This window comes from Brienomyrus brachyistius, chromosome 12 (assembly GCF_023856365.1).
Source record: "Brienomyrus brachyistius isolate T26 chromosome 12, BBRACH_0.4, whole genome shotgun sequence".
Classification (NCBI taxonomy): domain Eukaryota; kingdom Metazoa; phylum Chordata; class Actinopteri; order Osteoglossiformes; family Mormyridae; genus Brienomyrus; species Brienomyrus brachyistius.
In genome coordinates, this window is record NC_064544.1 from 16,285,451 (window position 1) to 16,303,856 (window position 18,406).

Genomic DNA, 18,406 nt, shown 5'->3' on the forward strand with positions numbered 1-18,406 from the left:
ATGGGCAGCTCCTGCACCAATTTAAATCACTTTAGAAATACAATGCAGGCAAAAATTATTTGTACACTGTGTAAAAAATGGAAATGAAATTTAGGATATTGATTGTGAAGATTTATCACTCTTTTCCCCAATGCATTGGATATTTCATCAGTTTTATTGATGTTGAGAAACTCAATTAATCCTACAAATGCTTGTGTGGAGAATGACCACCAAGGCAGGAAACTAAGGGCACCCAGTTACCTGTCTATTGGAACATCTGCTGTTATGTGTTAAATGATCTCTACTATGACTGGGAATTCCCCCCCATCGTCACATATTCATTCAACTCTATGATTGGCCAGGTGTACAAATAATTGTTTGAAGGCAGTAAATTACATTATTTGAAAACAATTACACAAAGTTTTTCTTGATTCTTTACATATCACACATAATTGTAATATTTTAGTTTTTAAAATTTGTTCTTCAATATCCTCAATTTCATTTCCATTTTTGACCATTTTTTCAGTGTACAAATAATGTTTGGCTACATGTATCATGAAAAGCAATTCATGTAAAATGCACATAAATATAATATAATGTTCTGTGGAGTGAATAAAATTTAGAGTACAAATGGATTTTTTGCAAACTTCCCATAAAAAAAATCCATATATATGCTGATAAAAGTGTTATAACGGTAACTTATTCTCTAAATTTAATGTTACGTGTAAAGCTGTAAAATAAACGATAATCTAAGATCTTCATATTCCTAAGAATATTTTTAGTAAAATTACAATGTATATTTAAAAAAGTTTAAAAGATTATGGTTAAAAATGCCAATAAATGCCATTACCTGGTCTCTGTGAGTCTGAAGGGTTTCTGCTTTTCTGTCCTTGTTAAAATGATTCTCGGTGCTTCTGACAGTGACAGTATCTACTTAAATGAACAGAATGTTCTGGAATCCTTCTGGACGTACACAGAGCTATGTATGTAAAACAGAATAGACATGTTGGATATTTGTTCTGCTCACTTTGTTCTGTTTTCAGGTTCTTTCAGGAGGTGGAAAAACATTTGCATGCTTGATTAACTAAAAGTTAATGAGTAACTGAAAGGACTATAGGTTAAGGAAGAATTAAAAACACTTTTTGTTCAATGTATTGTAACAAGAAAAGCTAATTCTACACTGCTGTTCTGTCTTATTTTCAACTGACAAGTCAAGAAATAAAAATTTAAACCACAAAACGACCTTATTTTCTCTTTATTCCAGTGCTAAATGCATTCATTTATATTAAAAGTTAATGGATAAATATTACTTTCTAACATCTACCTCATATTACTTATAAACTGCAAGGACTTTGTTGCAGAAGGGCAGGTGTTAATTCAGACTCTCGCTGAGATGTTTTATTAATGTTTCAGGCACCAGTGAGGTTCTTCTTCTCAGCAGAGCTTTTGGTTTACAGAAGGTTTATTTAAAGGCTGCAGGTTATCCATCCATTTTCCACACCCTCCTGTCCTGTGCAGAGCTGCAGGGGTCCAGGGTCAATCCCAGAAGCTGAAGACACAAGGCAGGGAATCACCCAGGATGGGAGGCCAAACCATTGCAAGGCACATACTCACAGAGGCAATTTTGCAGCTCCAGTTCACCTTCTCATGTTATTGGACTGGGGGCGGCATGGTGGTGCAGTGGATAGCACTGTTGCCTCACACCTCTGGGACCCGGGTTCGAGCTGGGAAGGAGACTTAAAGTCTTGGTCCTAGAGGCATAAATCAAACCACTAACCACTGTACCTCCACACTTTGCCACACTTACACCAAGGTAAACATATTACATTCAGTACTTACAGAACAATGTAACAACACTATTTACAACATAAAGACACAAATACACACATCATTTTACAGGTTATTTAAATGGAAGTGTGATGCAAGTCATGCCAGAATGTGAATAATGTACGTTTCTATTGCCTGACCTCAGTGCCATAATACGATTCACTTTGTCTTTCAATCATGTATATGAATGCACCATAATAATCAGGAATACACCCACACTTATGCAGGGGAAGGGATCCAGGGGGTCAAAGCCAGCTTCAGTATTTCCTAAACGGGGTAGCATGAGAGGAATGTCATCCCACACAGGGAAACAATCCAGGTATTAAGACAGACAGGTGTAAATATTACCATGTATGCAGCCACATCAGACGCTGGTGTTCTGGAATACATGCTAATGACTGGGCAGTCAAACACCAAACGCCTTATTACATTCCTTCATGGCCTATTGAGTCGGCACTTAGCATCTGAGGAGTGACAGGATGCCAGGATCAATAACACAAACTATATTGTTACATGGGACAGTTTCCATCAGAATATGGAGCCCATCCACATATATAGACCTTGATCTTATTCCGTAGTATTTTTTCTTCTGGAAATGGAAAGTCTATGGTTATTGTCCTTATGACCAAATGCTACACATGGATGCTATGACTCAAGCTTGTCAGACAGTCACTTTATTAGACTGCCAAGGTTGGATTAGACATTCCAGGAGGTATTTCCCCCACTTCATCACTAGGAACAGAAGCTTTGTGATGTAGATGTGGCCCAATGTTAGGGACAGAACACATCAATGGTGACCATAATTGCAATTATAAGTGCAAACACACACGGTACTCCCACAATATCGGTAGTGACATCTCCCTACCATCCATGCTCAAAGCTACACCTGTGAGCAAGAATGGATGGGCAATGAAATCAGTACATGTGTTTCATTCTTCAATCCTATTCTGTTGGTCTTTATGTGCTCTTACACTATTGCATTGAGTTGTAATCATTATATTCACAATAATGGCCTAAATGTCCTGGTTTCTGGCATTACACAGAAAGCAACAAGCATGACGCGATACTACTGACTGCAGTAGTTGGGTTATGCAAACATAGTTACAAACCCAAGACAATGCGTGAAACAAACAAAGTTCAACAAGGTGGTGCAAATGAATAGGCAGATAGATATATAAATTATGGAGAGTATGTGTGTGACATAATCAGTTATGTAGTATGTTGTAGTTTGTTTCAGATGTTGTCCAGGTGAGCATTAAGGCACATTTCTATTTGTGAAGATTATTCTTCTTGATTATCAGTTAAAATATACATGTAACATAAGTTACCTTCAATTCAGCTTTAGTATTCTGGAGATTCTGGAGACAAGGGAACCAAAAAATTCCCCTAAGGAGTTATGGCTGATTGAAGGAATGCTATTGAATAGGGGTCTGTTAGGTGACGGTCCCCTCAGGGTCGTCATTCACCAGTGTCCCCTTGCAGGTGCTGGTGCACAGTGGATCCCAACAGTCCTGTCACGGTGCATTCCTGTAAATGAACAAGCTATCATGTGCCAACATCTATTTACATTCTATTCTATTTTGCATAATAATTTGACAAGTAAATACAAAGATGAATAGAGGTTCAGTTTTACGCATAAATTGTGTGTTTATTTAAATATTGTGTTTAGTCAGATTTCACTTTGTTACATATCAGACATGCACATATTCTCCCTAAATAGAATTTTTAAAGATTTGATGATAAATAATTGGTTATGACTATTTAGTGATACTAAGTTTGCAAAAAATAGTAAATTGCCAAATTACAGATAATAATAGTGTGACACCCAGGGTCAGGCGAGCAGGCAGGAAGCGGGGAAGGACGAGGGAGGTATCCAGGGAAGGACAAGGCAGGTATCCGGGGAAAGACGAGGCAGGTATCCAGGGAAGGACGAGGCAGGTGTCCAGGGAAGGACGAGGCAGGTATCCAGGGAAGGACGAGGCAGGTATCCAGGGAAGGACGAGGCAGGTATCCAGGGAAGGACGAGGCAGGTGTCCGGGGAAGGACGAGGCAGGTATCCGGGGAAGGACGAGGCAGGTATCCGGGGAAGGACAAGGCAGGTATCCAGGGAAGGACGAGGCAGGTATCCAGGGAAGGATGAGGCAGGTATCCGGGGAAGGGCGAGGCAGGTATCCAGGGAAGGACGAGGCAGGTATCCAGGGAAGGACGAGGCAGGTAAGCGGAATGCAGGAATACGAGGGTTTATTGGGGAAGACAGAGCAGACAGTGACGAACATCAGACGTGGACTAAATACAGAAAACGAGCCGAAATAACAAGAAACAGCTGGACACAATCGGGGAAGGACGTGTGGATGATCAGAAGGCGTGGTACACACGAGGACTGGACGCGCAGGTCATGACAAATAGAATATGAATCTGAGATTATACTGACAACTTATGTTTAAGATGGGATTCTAGGAACTACCACACTGAGATGAAAGAAGAAGCCAATTTTAGACTTCAAACTTCAAACAGATTTGTATCTTTTAGGCAAATCTTTATTGGGGCAACACATTATACATGACATTCAAAAAAATTTATTCACTGAGATATTTTCAAGGAGTGGCATAGTGGTGCAGTGGTTAGCACTGTTGCCTCACACCTCTGGGACCCAGGTTCCAGTCTCCGCCTGGGTCACATGTGTGTAGAGTTTGCATGTTCTTCCCATGTCATTGTGGGGTTTCCTCCGGGTACTCTGGTTTCCCCCCACAGTCCAAAAACATGCTGAGACTAATTGGAGTTACTAAATTGCCCGTAGGAATGCATGTGAGAGTGTATGGTGTGTGAGTGTGCCCTGCGATGGGCTGGCCCCCTATCCTGGGTTGTTCCCTGCCTCGTGCCCATTGCTTCCGGGATAGGCTACGGACCCCCCGCAACCCAGTAGGATAAGCGGTTTGGAAAATGGATGGATGGAGATATTTTCAGGGGGCAGCTGGGAGTGACTGACACGAGGGCAGGAACAAGCAGAAAGACAAATGAGCTGCAGACAGGGCTCATTAGGGCCACGCTAGGAAGGAAACAAGAAGGACAGACACACAGGGTGAGACACAAACACACAATGACCAGCAGACCAATAAGCGCAAGAGGAGGCACATATATACACAGATAACAAGGGACAGGTGTGGGCTGGGAACAACAAGACACAGGTGAGGGTCATAATCACGAAGGACTCAAACACCAGGAAAGGGAACCTGGGTAAAATACACATTGTTTTGCAAACTCCAGCCTGGTTCTTCCCTGCTTCTCCTTTATGAAGGGCTTCTTCTTTGCTTTACGGGTTTTCAATCCTGCCTCTTATGAACTGTCCTAGCAGTGCACTTCACACCACTTAATGTTTCCCATTCTCTTTGATGTTCACTTGAGGTCATTCTCCAATTTATGAGGCACTGCTAGGAAAGTTAATGGTCGTCTTGGCATTATAAAGTTGCTTCTGCCCTTCCCCTGGCTGTTTTGATATTGCCTCCTGCTTCATCTTGTTCTTGTGTGCTGCTATCTTAGAAACTCCGAGCCTGGAGGTAGCCTGCCTCACAGTGTAACCTTCTGCCAGGAGAACCAGGATTAAACCATAATTTAAAAATGTAGATTTCTAAAAAATTATAGAGTGCTCACACTAAACAGATACAAAAAACAATGTGCTATAAATATTCAGTTGGCAATGCAGCCTCGATTCAAGCATTTCAGTTTCCTTATTTTCTTTTCTTTATTTTTTCCAAATCAATTTGCTTTGCAAAAGTTTACTAGCAAAATTAATTCCATTAAAACCATTCAATGCTGTATTGCTTCATATTTATTTATTCATCAGTTTATTCTTACGTCCAATAAATGAATGGAGAAATAAATAAATGGCCGGGATTCTGGGAACCAGAACAATGCACATGCACGGGCCTTTATATGCTGGCTTGGTAAATGAATCAGATATGAGGGCAGTGGAGCCGATTGGAGCTGGACATCGACAGCCCAATAATAACCTCATAATCCCACCTGTCACATCCAGCCCCGCCCAGCTTGTCTGTTCTCAGCGTTTCCCTTAAGCGTCGCTGCTGCTCAGCTGTGCCTGAAGCTTGTTAGTCTTACTTCTTGTTCCTGCCCTCTTGTTAACCAGCCACAGCTGCCACGTTTTCACTCCTCTGTTAATCATTTATAAAACTGTCTCCTGGTTCTGTGGTCCCTGTTCGGTCATTGTTCTCTGTCTGTGTGAGTTTTCCTGTCTGTCTCCCCCAAAAAACTCCCCTCCGTGGGGTTTCAATTGCACGTAGTCTGCATTTGGGTCGTCTCTCTCCCACTCCGTTGTGAAAGAATGACTGAACTACGATGATGTTTTTTCTTGGATCCAGCCGAGGATTTCTTTGCCTTGGCTCCCCAGCTCATCCCCGAAAATGCTCAGGTGTGTCACCTGTACCGGCCTAGCTATCACGAGGAAAGAGAGCTGCATCTGCCAGGGACTCCACCCTGGATGGGCTTGTGTGCCCTATACTTGGATGATCACTCGCTCCTTCACCCAATGTCTGACAGTAACACTAAAGAGCCCTGGGGATTGTTTGTTTGAGGAAGGGGCCAACTACTTTCGTAAGAGGACTGGCTCTGGCAGCAGATGACAGGTTCTGGAGAGGATGAACCCGACATCTCGTCTGCTGACTGCAGGATCCAGGGGACAACGCATACAGCCACTACAGCGCTGCATCGAGCCACTTTCCCTACCTCTCCCGAGCCCTCAGACACCACTCAGCTCACCGCGTCCTCGCCAGGTCAGACCAGCTCTACTCTGTGTGTCTCAGCCACTGAGTTTTTCACCCTCCTGGATCTGTACTCGAAGCTGGTGGATTATCCTGCACGCAGGTTTGTCCAGAGCCATCCCACCTCCTGTACGAGAGTCACAATGGGAGGACATACAAGCCGCAGTCTCTGGGCAAGGGAGGCAACGACAAAAAAGCGAGCACAGCCCCCCAGGGAGCTGACCTCACCACTGCCTTCCGTGCCCAGTTCAGCTTCACCGGCTTCCTACCTGGAAAAGGCCGTCGCTGCTCCGCACTCGCTTGGCCCAGAGGAGGCCTGTGCTGCCCAGTCCAGGTGAGGACCCCACCGTACTTCTGTCTGCCCTGCCTGTGGCCGTCGCCCAGATGGCTCCTACCTGCTCACTTCACTCATTCATATCTGAAATCTTAATGTCTGACCAGTAAACATTAAGACAGCAGTAATGTTTAAGTGATTTAATGTAGAATTTCAAGTTAAATGGCAGTTAAAATCAGTCACCCAATGTTTGTGTTTAAGGCTACAAAGTCAGGACAGGTTATATGTCAGGACACTGCATCCTCACGAAAACACCACTGGACAAAGAGTGGTGCACATGAAGGGGGGGGTAGTTTGGCGGAAACAGAGGTGGTGTGCTGAAATCTCACTCTGCTGGAAATATGGATGGACATCGTTTTCTTAACTTATATAATTTTGAATATGTTTAGTGATACTTTCCATACCTATGGACACTTCCTGCTGTCATGGCTGGGCGTGGCACAGGCAGGAAAGAAGCGATTCACAGAGCAGCTGTGAGACAGAGAGTTTTTGAATTAACTGAACAGAACACACTGGGGAAGAGCACAAAATTAAAGGAGCACAAGGGACAGAACTAAACAGGAGAGAAAAAAACAATAAGAACTATAAACAACACTACTAAGGGAGTGGAGCAACATAACAACCCACAGTAACATGCAATGACAGACAAAGCAAAGGCAGGAATTTAAATACACTGATCGCAATGATTAACAAGGGGCAGGAAGCTATGCAGAACGAGTGGTAAGGAAGAGCAAGTGAGGACAATGAAATCAACTAATCATTAGGGGCACAGGGCAGCAAGGCACAGGTGGGATAATTACAGTTAACAGGAATAGAGAGGTCAATTAAGAAAGAGGGGAAAATGACCAAACACTAAGGGAAGGCAAAAGTAGACAACTGTGTGAATATGAAACAAGGAGCAAAAAAAGGACGTATAATTGAAATATCTATACAAACATTAAACCAGGAGAGCACAAAAAACAACAAACATTAAATCATAATTAATTGAGACTGGCTTCTGTCCAGCCTTGAACCCACAACCATGTATGAATAATTGGGAATGGCAGAAAACTGCTTAGCTCATTCAGCTATACAGAGACCTGGGGCTTGGGGAAGCATACTATACTAGACTATAGGGCTACAAGACAGAAGTGGAAACTGGATGGACAGCAACACCTGCTGGCCAAACGGGGACAAAACACGTGGGACAGGGCCAGATGGGCGCCGATCCTAACACCTACAGGGAGTTTATTTGTGTAGTGCACTTCAGACACAAGGCAATTCAAATTGCTTTACAAAGGCAGAGGAATACATTTAAGTAAAAGACATTAAAGTCACATTTAAGAGACAAAAAAATTAAAAGCCAAACAAATAAATAAATGGCTAACTGAAAAGTTACCTTGTAATAATTTTTGGTGTTATTCTTTTGCTACTTAAAGCATTATCCTGTGTACTTTTTCTTGCAGTAAATAAATGAGCAGTCTGGCCAAAACAAGGAATAAGGGGGTTTAAGAACTTACCATGAATGTTCCTTCAAAGTCCCCAAATGTTCACTGGACGTCTCTTGAGAACGTCCTAATGATGTTTATAGGATTCCACAAAAAACATCTAGGGGAGGTTTAGAGGACATCCTGAGTACTTTTTGTTGGCTGCATTGGATGTTAGTGAGTTTTGAACGTTCAGTCAAACTGGTTACAATTCGCGGGAGACTCATAAGACCCATAGGAGATGTTTATGACATAATGTATTAAAGTCTTGTTATTGTTTCTTATTTCAAACGTGTATAAATTACATTACTGTCTCTAACTGCAATTAGGGTCAGTTATGCTGCTTTAAGTAAGGAATAATTGACGACGGGCCGTTGAATTATTAGAAAATAATGCACACCCGAGGTGGTAATGCGGCCACGATGCGAAGCGGAGTGTTAGTACGTCACTGTCTACCCCGTCTTCCCAAATAAACCCTTATTTTCCCCGTAGTTTGCCTGCCTGCCTCATCCTTCCCCATTTCCTGCCTGCTTGTTTGTCCGTCCAACCAGTGGATCGTAACAATAAGTTTCTAAATTTCGGAGTCGCATTCTCCTAACCCTATTTTTGCAATTGGAAATGTGTATTTTAGTACACAATTTTAGTGAAGACAAAGTTTTTCAGCAACTCCTTATTTCTGTTACAGCAGGACTGATTTCTTCAAAATATATTTACTTCCAGAGTAATACATCATGTCTACAAAAAAGAAATCTATATCCATATTCTCAGCTTAAGGCATTGCAGTTTTCAGAGGGGCTGATTCTCCCATGCACTTAGGTCAATAAAGCATGTAACTCTTGCACAAGTTAAATGGCAATTTTTTTGACTTGATCTGCCATCAGATTAAGTGTTGGGTTTAAGTGCAAATAGTCAATTTATATGATTTGGGAGTAGAGACATCAAAGTATTGGTGAGTCACATGTTAATGAAGTGCATTCTACCACTAATCACAGCCCGCATTTTTCACTACGAGCTCTGGGGGGCTGTTTTAAGTCACACACCTCTAAATGGCCAAACACAAAATTGCAGTTTTTAGAAATCTGAACATTCCGAAACTTTCTAACATGCAAGGCTTGGCCAAAAAACAAAAGTTTATTTAAATTAGAAAGTACTTAGCCAAAGACTGGATCATTATTACAGCTCAGCAATGTTATGCAGCAATAAAGTGAAGTCAACTGAATACCTGAATGTACTGAATGGTCAGGTTACTCCTCCGTCCATCATAAATGTATTTTTTTCTTCCCTGTTGGCATGGGCATATTCTAGGATGAGAATGCCAAGACTCATTGGGTTCGAATTGCCAAAGAGTGGTTCAGGGAGCATGAGGAATCATTTTCACGTATGACTTGGTCACCACAGAGTTGCGACCTTAACCTCATTGAAGGTCTTTGGGATATGCTGAAGGAGGCTTTATGGAGGTTCAACTCACTTGTCAATACAGGATCTTGGGGAGAAATTACTGCAAATTTGGATGAAAATAAAGGGGGAGATGTTGCATAAGCCTGTGGAAACAATGGCATGACAAACGTGCAGCATAATCAAAGCTAAAGGCCGACCAATGAAAAATTCAAATGGCGACTTCTGTTTGCCCGAGCAGTTATATTATGTTATACAGTGGGGCAGTATTGATGTGTCCCATCCGAGTCAGAGGGGGCATCGACTCCATCTACATTCTATAAGTCTCCTCTAGAACAGCTCACCTATGCCTGCTGGTCCACTGTGGGACCCCGAGGTATCCAGGGATCCATCTCCTCCCACAGCAGTTCCCTTGCGTGTTACAGCCAGGCAGCTTGATTGTGACCCTCCTAGACCCTCTCCGTCCCCCAGACCTGCAGTGACTCACACTCGCGTAACAAACTTTCAGCTCCCGAGGCATGACAGATCCTTCAATTTATGATGATTATTTTTTAAAGCCATTTTTCAGTATAAGCTAAACAAGAAGCTGATCATTTGAAAATACAGAAAAATGGCAAAACTCAGGAGTCTCAAATTTCAGTACTGAGTGTAATTGCATGATAAGTCAGTCTGTTCATACCCACTCTGAAAGTGAATAATATCTGTCCTGAAACCATTCTGGTTCTCTCCCCTGCATGTAAAGTTCTTACCAAAGATTTAGTTTTCTTTTAATCCATGCCCAGATTTGCTCGTTTGAGTACCAGTCATTCATTCAGACAGCATCCACTAGTGACCCAAAGCCCCCACCCTGGTTTCTGCTGTGTATGTGATGGTAACTGTGACTCAAATCACCCTCCTTACCCCGTTTCTTATTCCTGTCTCAGTCATAATAGGAGCAGTTCCTCCTAGCTGAATGTCTCTCTATTAAAGGTCTCTGAAAGGCTGAGTGTGATGCAGTATAACTAGATGTGAGGGATTCAAGGATCCCGGTGGAACAAGAGTAACTGGTTGGACATAGAACAGCTCTGTATGAATGCTAATGATTTAACCTTTGTGAACACAATTATGGACTGGCATCCTGTCCAGGGTGACTCCAACCCTGAGCTGCCTGGGAAAGGCTCCAGCCACAATCCTCGACCAGGGTAGGTGATTGGAGGATGGATGGATTAATTAGTGTGCCAGCCCACCCCCCCATGACACCACAAGCTAACTTACATTACTGCGGGGTACTTACTCTTTGGCACGTTTTCTGTTTGGCTGTTTTGCTTTTTCTGTTTCTGAAAGAAAGAGCAGCTGTCTGCTCTCTTTTAACGTTACCTCTTGCTATCTGCTCTCTTTTAACGTTACCTCTTGCTGTCTACTCTCCTTGCGTTTCTGAAATTCTGATTTTAGTTTTGGTTTAATTTTGTGTTCAAAATTGCCGAATCCCACTGACTGCATATGTCATGATGGAGGATCAAACCACTTTTGCTTTTGAGGCAGGGGACAGGGACAAGGAGAGGGGAGGGGGCATGGGGACAGGAACCAGATACATAAGAAAAGTTATTATTATTTATTTATTTAAATTTTTACTTATTTACATTTATTATTTCTATACAGAAAGTATTAAAATTACTTCCAAGGCTTATGCGGGGCCCCCCATCCTGGCAGGGCCCTGGTTAGTCAGGTGCAACATTACCCGCCATCCGACATCTCTGTTCAGGGGGGTATTTTCCATACGTCACTTAAATCATCCGAGATTAGATGCCTCATCCTAGATCAGTTAATGGTACTGAGACTCACCCGGGATAAGTTGGTTTTTCAAACACAGCTGTGTAGTGGATTAGTCTAGCTGGATGAGGTACTGTACTGAGTACTGAGTACTGTAGTGCTCAGTGTACTTACTGAATGCAGTGTTTCATTTCCTATGTGTCAGATTAATTATTATTTAATACAGTAAAATCCAGTTGTAACGGACTTCAAGGGACTTGGCAAAACAGTCCGTTATATCCAAAGTCTGTTATATCCAGAGTTGCACACTGATATCAAATGGTCACTCATCTATGAATTTCAACGCATGGACACTGATTACGTGTGCGAGCTAATCTTTGTTTGCACAGAACAAACCTGCTCCGAGCAGGTTTGAGGATTTGCATATGTTGCTTTGACAACATATCCAGCAAGAGTTTTGAAAAACCAACCGATCATGCCAAATCGTCAACAATTACTGTACATCCGGTTAAACGAGTAATCCTCGTACGAAAAATAACCCCCAGATGTGTATAAATTGTTTATTTCTACTCTTATTGCAACAATGACAAGAAATGACAGATATTTGGCATATACAGGGCAGCGTGTGGCTCAGTGGGCTAAGCCTCTGTCCTTGTAATTAGAAGGTCGCAGGTTCAAACTCAGCCCCAGCACATCTGCAGGTCCTTGAGCAAGACCCTTAACCCCCAGCTCCCTGGGTGCCGCTATGGGTAGCAGCCCTTCGCGGTCAATTTACTCCCCAAAGAGTAAGTTGGTGGAGGCATAAAGATAATTTCCCTACAGGGGATCTATAAAGTGTCTATTATTATATTTACTCCCTCTACACAATCACTCTTCTAATCATATATGATTCTGAATCTGCAGTGCTGAAGATCAAGAGCTGGGGTTTCAACTCCTACAGCAGAAACGCAGGAAGCAAATACTTCATCTGTGCAGTTACACGTTTAAACATTTTAACAATTCTTGCACGTACTGCATTCGCGGATCAACCTGACATTTGGAGCAGATGAAGTTGAGTTCCTTAGTCTCAGGCAGGCTGACCCAGTAATGTGGGTCTTTAGATTGTACTGCCCCTGTGGTTCCACACAAGTTATTGTTGGATATGTTGTTTGGGGCCCAGTTCTGGTAGCAGACATTTTCTGCACTGACCCAGAACCAGAAGTTCAGGTAGCAGGAGAAGCGCAGCCCCAGCCAGACATGATCAGTGGAGGCGTCCTCAGCCAACCTGCTGACCCAGTACTGGATCTCCTCATTGTGGACAGACACCAGGTCCCAATGGTGTGTTCTGCAGTAATTCAGGGCTTCATTCCAGGTCATGTTACTATTTACCAAGATCAGGCTATCTGGGGCAGAAGGTAAGATGATTGTCAGAAAGCCAAGTTCAAGAGAAAGTCATGTGACATTTGGAAACTTGGTGAAATGAATTTATTACCAAAAGGGTAGAGGGAGTGAAATTCACAAAACAGTGAAGACAAAATAACTTCCTGATTCAACTGTGCAGTGTTATGTGTACTTACAATACTAAATATAGTTCAGTATATTTTTAAAATAGTATAAATTAAAGTTGCTAAATAAAGGTGTGAATCAGCCGCTGTAGTAAAGTCACATGACTCACCATCATAGCATATGAATGGATGCTTTTCATCACATGGAGTCACATCCCATGTCCCAGGCCAGGTGACCTGAGCTAAAGCACATGCGTTATTCACATAATAATTTTCGCCATTTTTCCAGTTACGGAATGAGGAGTTTGACAGGTCTGACCATCCCCATGTGTCCCGGAACAGGCCAATCCATGCCTGAGTGCCATTTGGAACCATTTTATGCAGCAAGTCATTATCTTCTTTATTCCTCACAGTGGCCAGGTCTGTGTAACTCTGTCTGCAGTAGCTCTGAGCATCAGGCCAACTCATATTTTTTTTAATCAAGGTGAAGTTCCAGGTAGCATTTACTCCATTATTACAGGTGGGAGCTGTGGATTTGTTGTAAACAGCATAAGAAACAGCAATTACTCAGAAGTCATTTACTTCCAAAATGCTTAGCTGTTGGTTTTAATCAAAAGCAACATAGTTTTTCTTTTTTTTAATAAAAGCAGTCAACCCATTAAATATACAACAACAGTTATTTTTCTTATGTATAAATGAGGGTCTGCGATTGACATCCATTATACTCAGTCAGGTGACAGTCCTGGTTCATTCACCATTTTTTAATTCCCCTAAGCTCTATACCTATATGTGCATTTACTTGTGTGGTTGTCTTATAGAAATGTTGGCAGAACACAAACACTTTTTTCAAAAAGCCTTTTTCAACTCAACCTTTTGACAGATCCTGTATACATGCACTATAACAGAATGTTCTGTCATTTAGGCTGTAGTGCTTTTTACCTGTCAAAGCTATTATGGGGTAAGTCATGGCTGGATAGGATACTTTCAAAGGCATGTTCCATTTGTCAGAAAAAGGGTGGTTAATGTTACTCACCAGTATAACAGATGAAATGAGCAATGTCAGGGTTTAATGAACAGGGAGCATCATTCCATGTACCATTGTCTCGGATTTTAGTACAGTGCTCAGTATTACCCCCATGGTATTGTTGACCACTTTCCCAGTTTCTGTACCCAGTCCCTCCTTCTCCTGAGGACCAATGCCATCTCCATAATGATCCATTCTGCAGTCCTATCCAAGCCTCCCCAGTATAATCAGAGCCCATAGACCCAGTTAGGCTTTTCATGTCCTTCATATTGTCAATGGTAGCCAAGTCAGTGTAGTTCTGTCTGCAGTAAGCCTGGGCGTCAGTCCAGGTCAGGTTTATGTTTACAAAATGGTACTGATGTAAAAGGCATGAACAGTGACTGTGAAACTCTGTAGAAAAAGTCACACAGGCAGAGAGACACAAATACACATGATCACAAATAGAAAAATATAAACCTGATCTGACAAGAAGAGGAAAGGCTTTTGTAAGTCTATCTTTGAACTGACAGGCTGATGGATATACATTATTATTAAAGACATACGTACTGTAAATAACACTGGTATACAGTGATTTTGGTGCCAACGATGTATGAACGGTTTTATATTAAGTTTATGGTGCTGATTAAGAATCTGACTTCGGTTTTGCCAGATTGGCTGTAGTTTCTGAGATATTTAATAGTGAATTAATTAATTAATCAATCAATCAATTAATTGAGGCAACATGTTTGAAAAGCATTCAGAATTGCAAGAATATTTATATTTAGTTACAACTAGTAAGCAAACAGTCTAACATCACACAAAAAAGAAATTTAAAATATCTAGCATTGATAGGAAAAAGTTATGTATGATTTGATTAAATAATACAATATTACTTAGTTATTAATTGTTATTAATGTCAATGCTTCAAAAAAAAGTACAATGCCTGGTTGAAAAAGACGACTAATGTCTACGAAGCGCGATGCGATCTTTATAAAAAAGTCGTCAAACTGGCAACAATGGGCTCTAAACCCATCGACTCACATATCAGGGGAGAGTGCTATGGGCTTTGCAAACGGTTAGCCGACATCACTCATATACGTCCAATGATGACATTCACACCGTGCTGAGCAATTTGCTGGGACACTGTTAGTAATTGTAGGAAGTTGTGACCTACATACCCTTCACAACTCATTCAAGACTGGTTTTGAAGCGTGGATGGTGGAGAAAGTGCTCAAGGCCCTACATTTTCTTCTCCACTCGGCACCAGCCAGAAGGTAGGACTTCACAGCTGCAACATCATCCTCAAGATTCCATCTACCTATCTGTGGCCATCGGTGGCTCGAAAATTTTCCAGCTGTTGAACGAGCTTTGGAAGTCTGACCCTCTATTGTGAAACATGTGGACTTTGTGAAGTCAAAAAACCCCGGACATTTTCCTTTGACTGCATTTGTGAAGCCCAAATGTATCCCCTTCTTCTGGCAAAACTAAATTTTTTCATGGCCCTATCATGAGCTTTTCAACCATTTCTGCCTAAATACAAGACAGGTGTTCCCATGATGCCCTTCATTTGGACGGACTTGGCACATTTGATCAGGGTCGATATTCACCACCACAGTAACAACAGCAATAAATGAACATGCAAACATGCACATGTGAACTTAACCCTAATTTTATTTTCAAACTCTTCTCCAACGCTTCATCATTCATTTCATTACCTAAGACACTGTTAAAGAGTTAAAAGACAGACCAAAAGCTATTACATTTGCTATCACACACAAGTCGCATTGGGGAAATGCATTATGTCCATTATCTCAAAAACTAGAACCAATTCAGCAAAAGTGTCTAATCAGATTTGTCTGAATCCAAATGTAAATTTTATAAGTTTGTCTCTGACATGTATAAAAAGTATAACACAAAAGTCATAATCAAAGAAAAACCGATATAATATGATTGGCTTTTTACAGATTTTGTGAGTATGTAAATTTGTGGGGCTCTTATGAGAAATATCTCAAGTGCCATGTGACAGAAACTGACCTGAAATCAGTAGAAGTTTCAGCAGAAGAAACACATTATAACCCATCATGCTGATCCAACGGGCTGCAGAAAACATTGATATTGATACTGATCATTTCACATGCATATGAGCACATGCACACAGACACATTATGCAAAGCTATTTGTGTAGTGACTCCCTTTCAAATCCCAGTTTACAATAAGTAATTAGCCGCTAAAATATTTAAGAATATGAAAACATTTGCATAGTTTAAAAGAAATGTAGCTGTAAGTACAAGGAGGATAAAAGCTGTACTGTATGAACATCTAGAAAACCAAAACTAAACTTGTTCTTTCTCAGGTCCATAAGTAGTCTCAGTCAGACACTCATACACAGAGACAGAACCATTAGCAGTCTCAGTCACTCAAACACAGAGACATACAGCTGAGTGATGATACTTTTATTCCTCCCCATGGGGAAATTCTATTTTTACCATCCCAGTCTTTCTCTCCGTGACACACATGTAGGTGAGAGCAAACCTGGCATTGAAGGGCAGCTATCTGCAGTGACACCTGTGGAGCTGGGGGTTAAGGGCCTCACTCAAGGGCCAGGCTCAGTCCAGTGACCTTCCAGTTACAGGTACAGATGCTTAGCACACTGAGCCTCTCACTGTCCCACCATAATGCATGCAAACTCCTGACTGATTGACATACAGGCATAGTAGGAGTATAGAGTAATATAAACATACAGAGGGTCAGTGGCAGCCCCCACTCCTTTGATTATCTACTCCTGGGCTTTATGAATCATAACTGAATGGCTGTTCTGGCCACCCCATGCCTGTCATTACATTTATGCCTGTAAAGTCCCAGTAAGTACAGTATTCACAAAGCAGCTTCTCTGGCTCCTTCCTGCCAGCCGCCACGTCTCTGTAATCCGTCCTGTACATTTAGCAACATAAAAAATGGGCAAAGACATAAAATTCAAGAAATCTACTCTGAACTTCTGATCAGGAAATTAGCAAGAAATTAAACTAATATATAAAATAACAGTTTAGGTGACTTTTTCCATGTACTTCCATCCATCCATCCATCCATTTTCCAAACCGCTTATCCTACTGGGTTGCGGGGGGCCATGTACTTCCTCAAATATTAATATTTGTGAGTGAACTTTCAGACAACCTTTCATGGAAAGTGGACTCAGTACTGTTCCTCTCAGTTTTCATGACTTTAAACAGTTGATCATTAGTGGAAAATGTTTCCCTGCTAGTTTGTATTTGATGTGAGACCTGATATACTATATAGGGCTTAAGTCTGGACTCTGACCACATAAGACTGATGAGGCCCCTTCTTGTCAGTCTTTGCTGTATGAGCAGGAACTCTGTCTTGTTAAAAATACCTTCCCAGGATTCTTCATTCTCAGTTGTGGGAAGCAAATCATTCTGTAATATTCTCCTGCACATTAATTCTTATGACCATTAATTGATGTTTCACAGAGAACCAGCAGTAAGAGCAGCTGAAAGGGCTCCCACACCATCACCATCTTCTTTCATGCTTAACTCTGGTTGTGATGCATTCAGCTGAAACCATCACTCCACATACAGTAACTCCATTAAACTGCCCTGCAGCAAACCTTCCACACTCTGCCAGAAACTGAATTCTGTCCTTGTTGTTTTTCTCAATCAGCAGTTGCATTGTTTCACTCTGCTCCACCTTATATTACTCTAGAATCACATTAGAAATATGATGAAAAATAATTAATATAAAATGTACTTAAATATAGCATAGAGTTTTTTTGCAGTGAATAACATTTATAACAGGGGTGGCCAATCTGTTCCCTAAAAGGCCCAGTGTGCCTGCAGGTTTTTGGGAAAGCTTTAGGTCAGCTGTTCAAACCCAGGTGTTGGGACTCTTAGAGGACTCATCAGTCCTCTAATTAATAATGTAATTAGCCTTTCTGGGTAAGGTTGGCCACTCCTGCTTTAGAGTAACAAAGCACTCCAAACTCTGAGCAAAAAAAGAAAGTTCCATGTATAGTAATAGAAATGTTTGAATAGTAACATATTTTGCATTATTCTTTAAATAAGAAGCTATCACAGGTGTAAGAGCCGTAGTACAATTAGAAGACAGGACAACTGTACTTGTATACAAAGTATAATGGTGACAAAATGCAATATCTGCCATTACCTGGTCTCTGTCAGTCTGGTTCCCTTCTGTTTCTCTGTCCCTGTTAAAATGACGCTTTCTGCCTCTGACAGTGAGACCACCTACTTTATCAAATAGAATGTGGATGAACACAGAACTATGCATGTAAATCAGAATGCACATGTTTTTGCATATTTTATTTCCTTTTTTTTATAAAAAAAAAAACTGGATTCATTTAGAAGGTGGAAAAACATTTGCAAGTT

At 41.4% G+C, this 18,406-nt stretch overlaps 1 protein-coding gene across 5 annotated transcripts in view; it reads right to left on the reverse strand.

Moving 5' to 3' along the window:
• The window catches only part of LOC125704500 (putative C-type lectin domain family 20 member A), a 202,412-nt gene that overhangs the window by 82,745 nt on the left and 101,261 nt on the right, over positions 1 to 18,406 (reverse strand). Inside the window, exons 1-5 of one of the 5 annotated variants that reach the window (XM_048970115.1) lie at positions 18,186 to 18,242; positions 16,044 to 16,106; positions 14,040 to 14,420; positions 13,177 to 13,533; positions 11,390 to 12,904 (exon numbers count right to left, since the gene is read on the reverse strand). In XM_048970115.1, the coding sequence (XP_048826072.1) occupies positions 12,498 to 12,904; positions 13,177 to 13,533; positions 14,040 to 14,420; positions 16,044 to 16,092 (1,194 nt within the window). In that variant the 5' untranslated portion in view covers positions 16,093 to 16,106; positions 18,186 to 18,242 and the 3' untranslated portion in view covers positions 11,390 to 12,497. Of the gene's footprint in view, positions 1 to 11,389; positions 12,905 to 13,176; positions 13,534 to 14,039; positions 14,421 to 16,043; positions 17,409 to 18,185; positions 18,243 to 18,406 lie in introns of those variants that run through there. The other 4 variants (XM_048970116.1, XM_048970114.1, XM_048970117.1 and 1 more) reach the window with 4 other exon arrangements.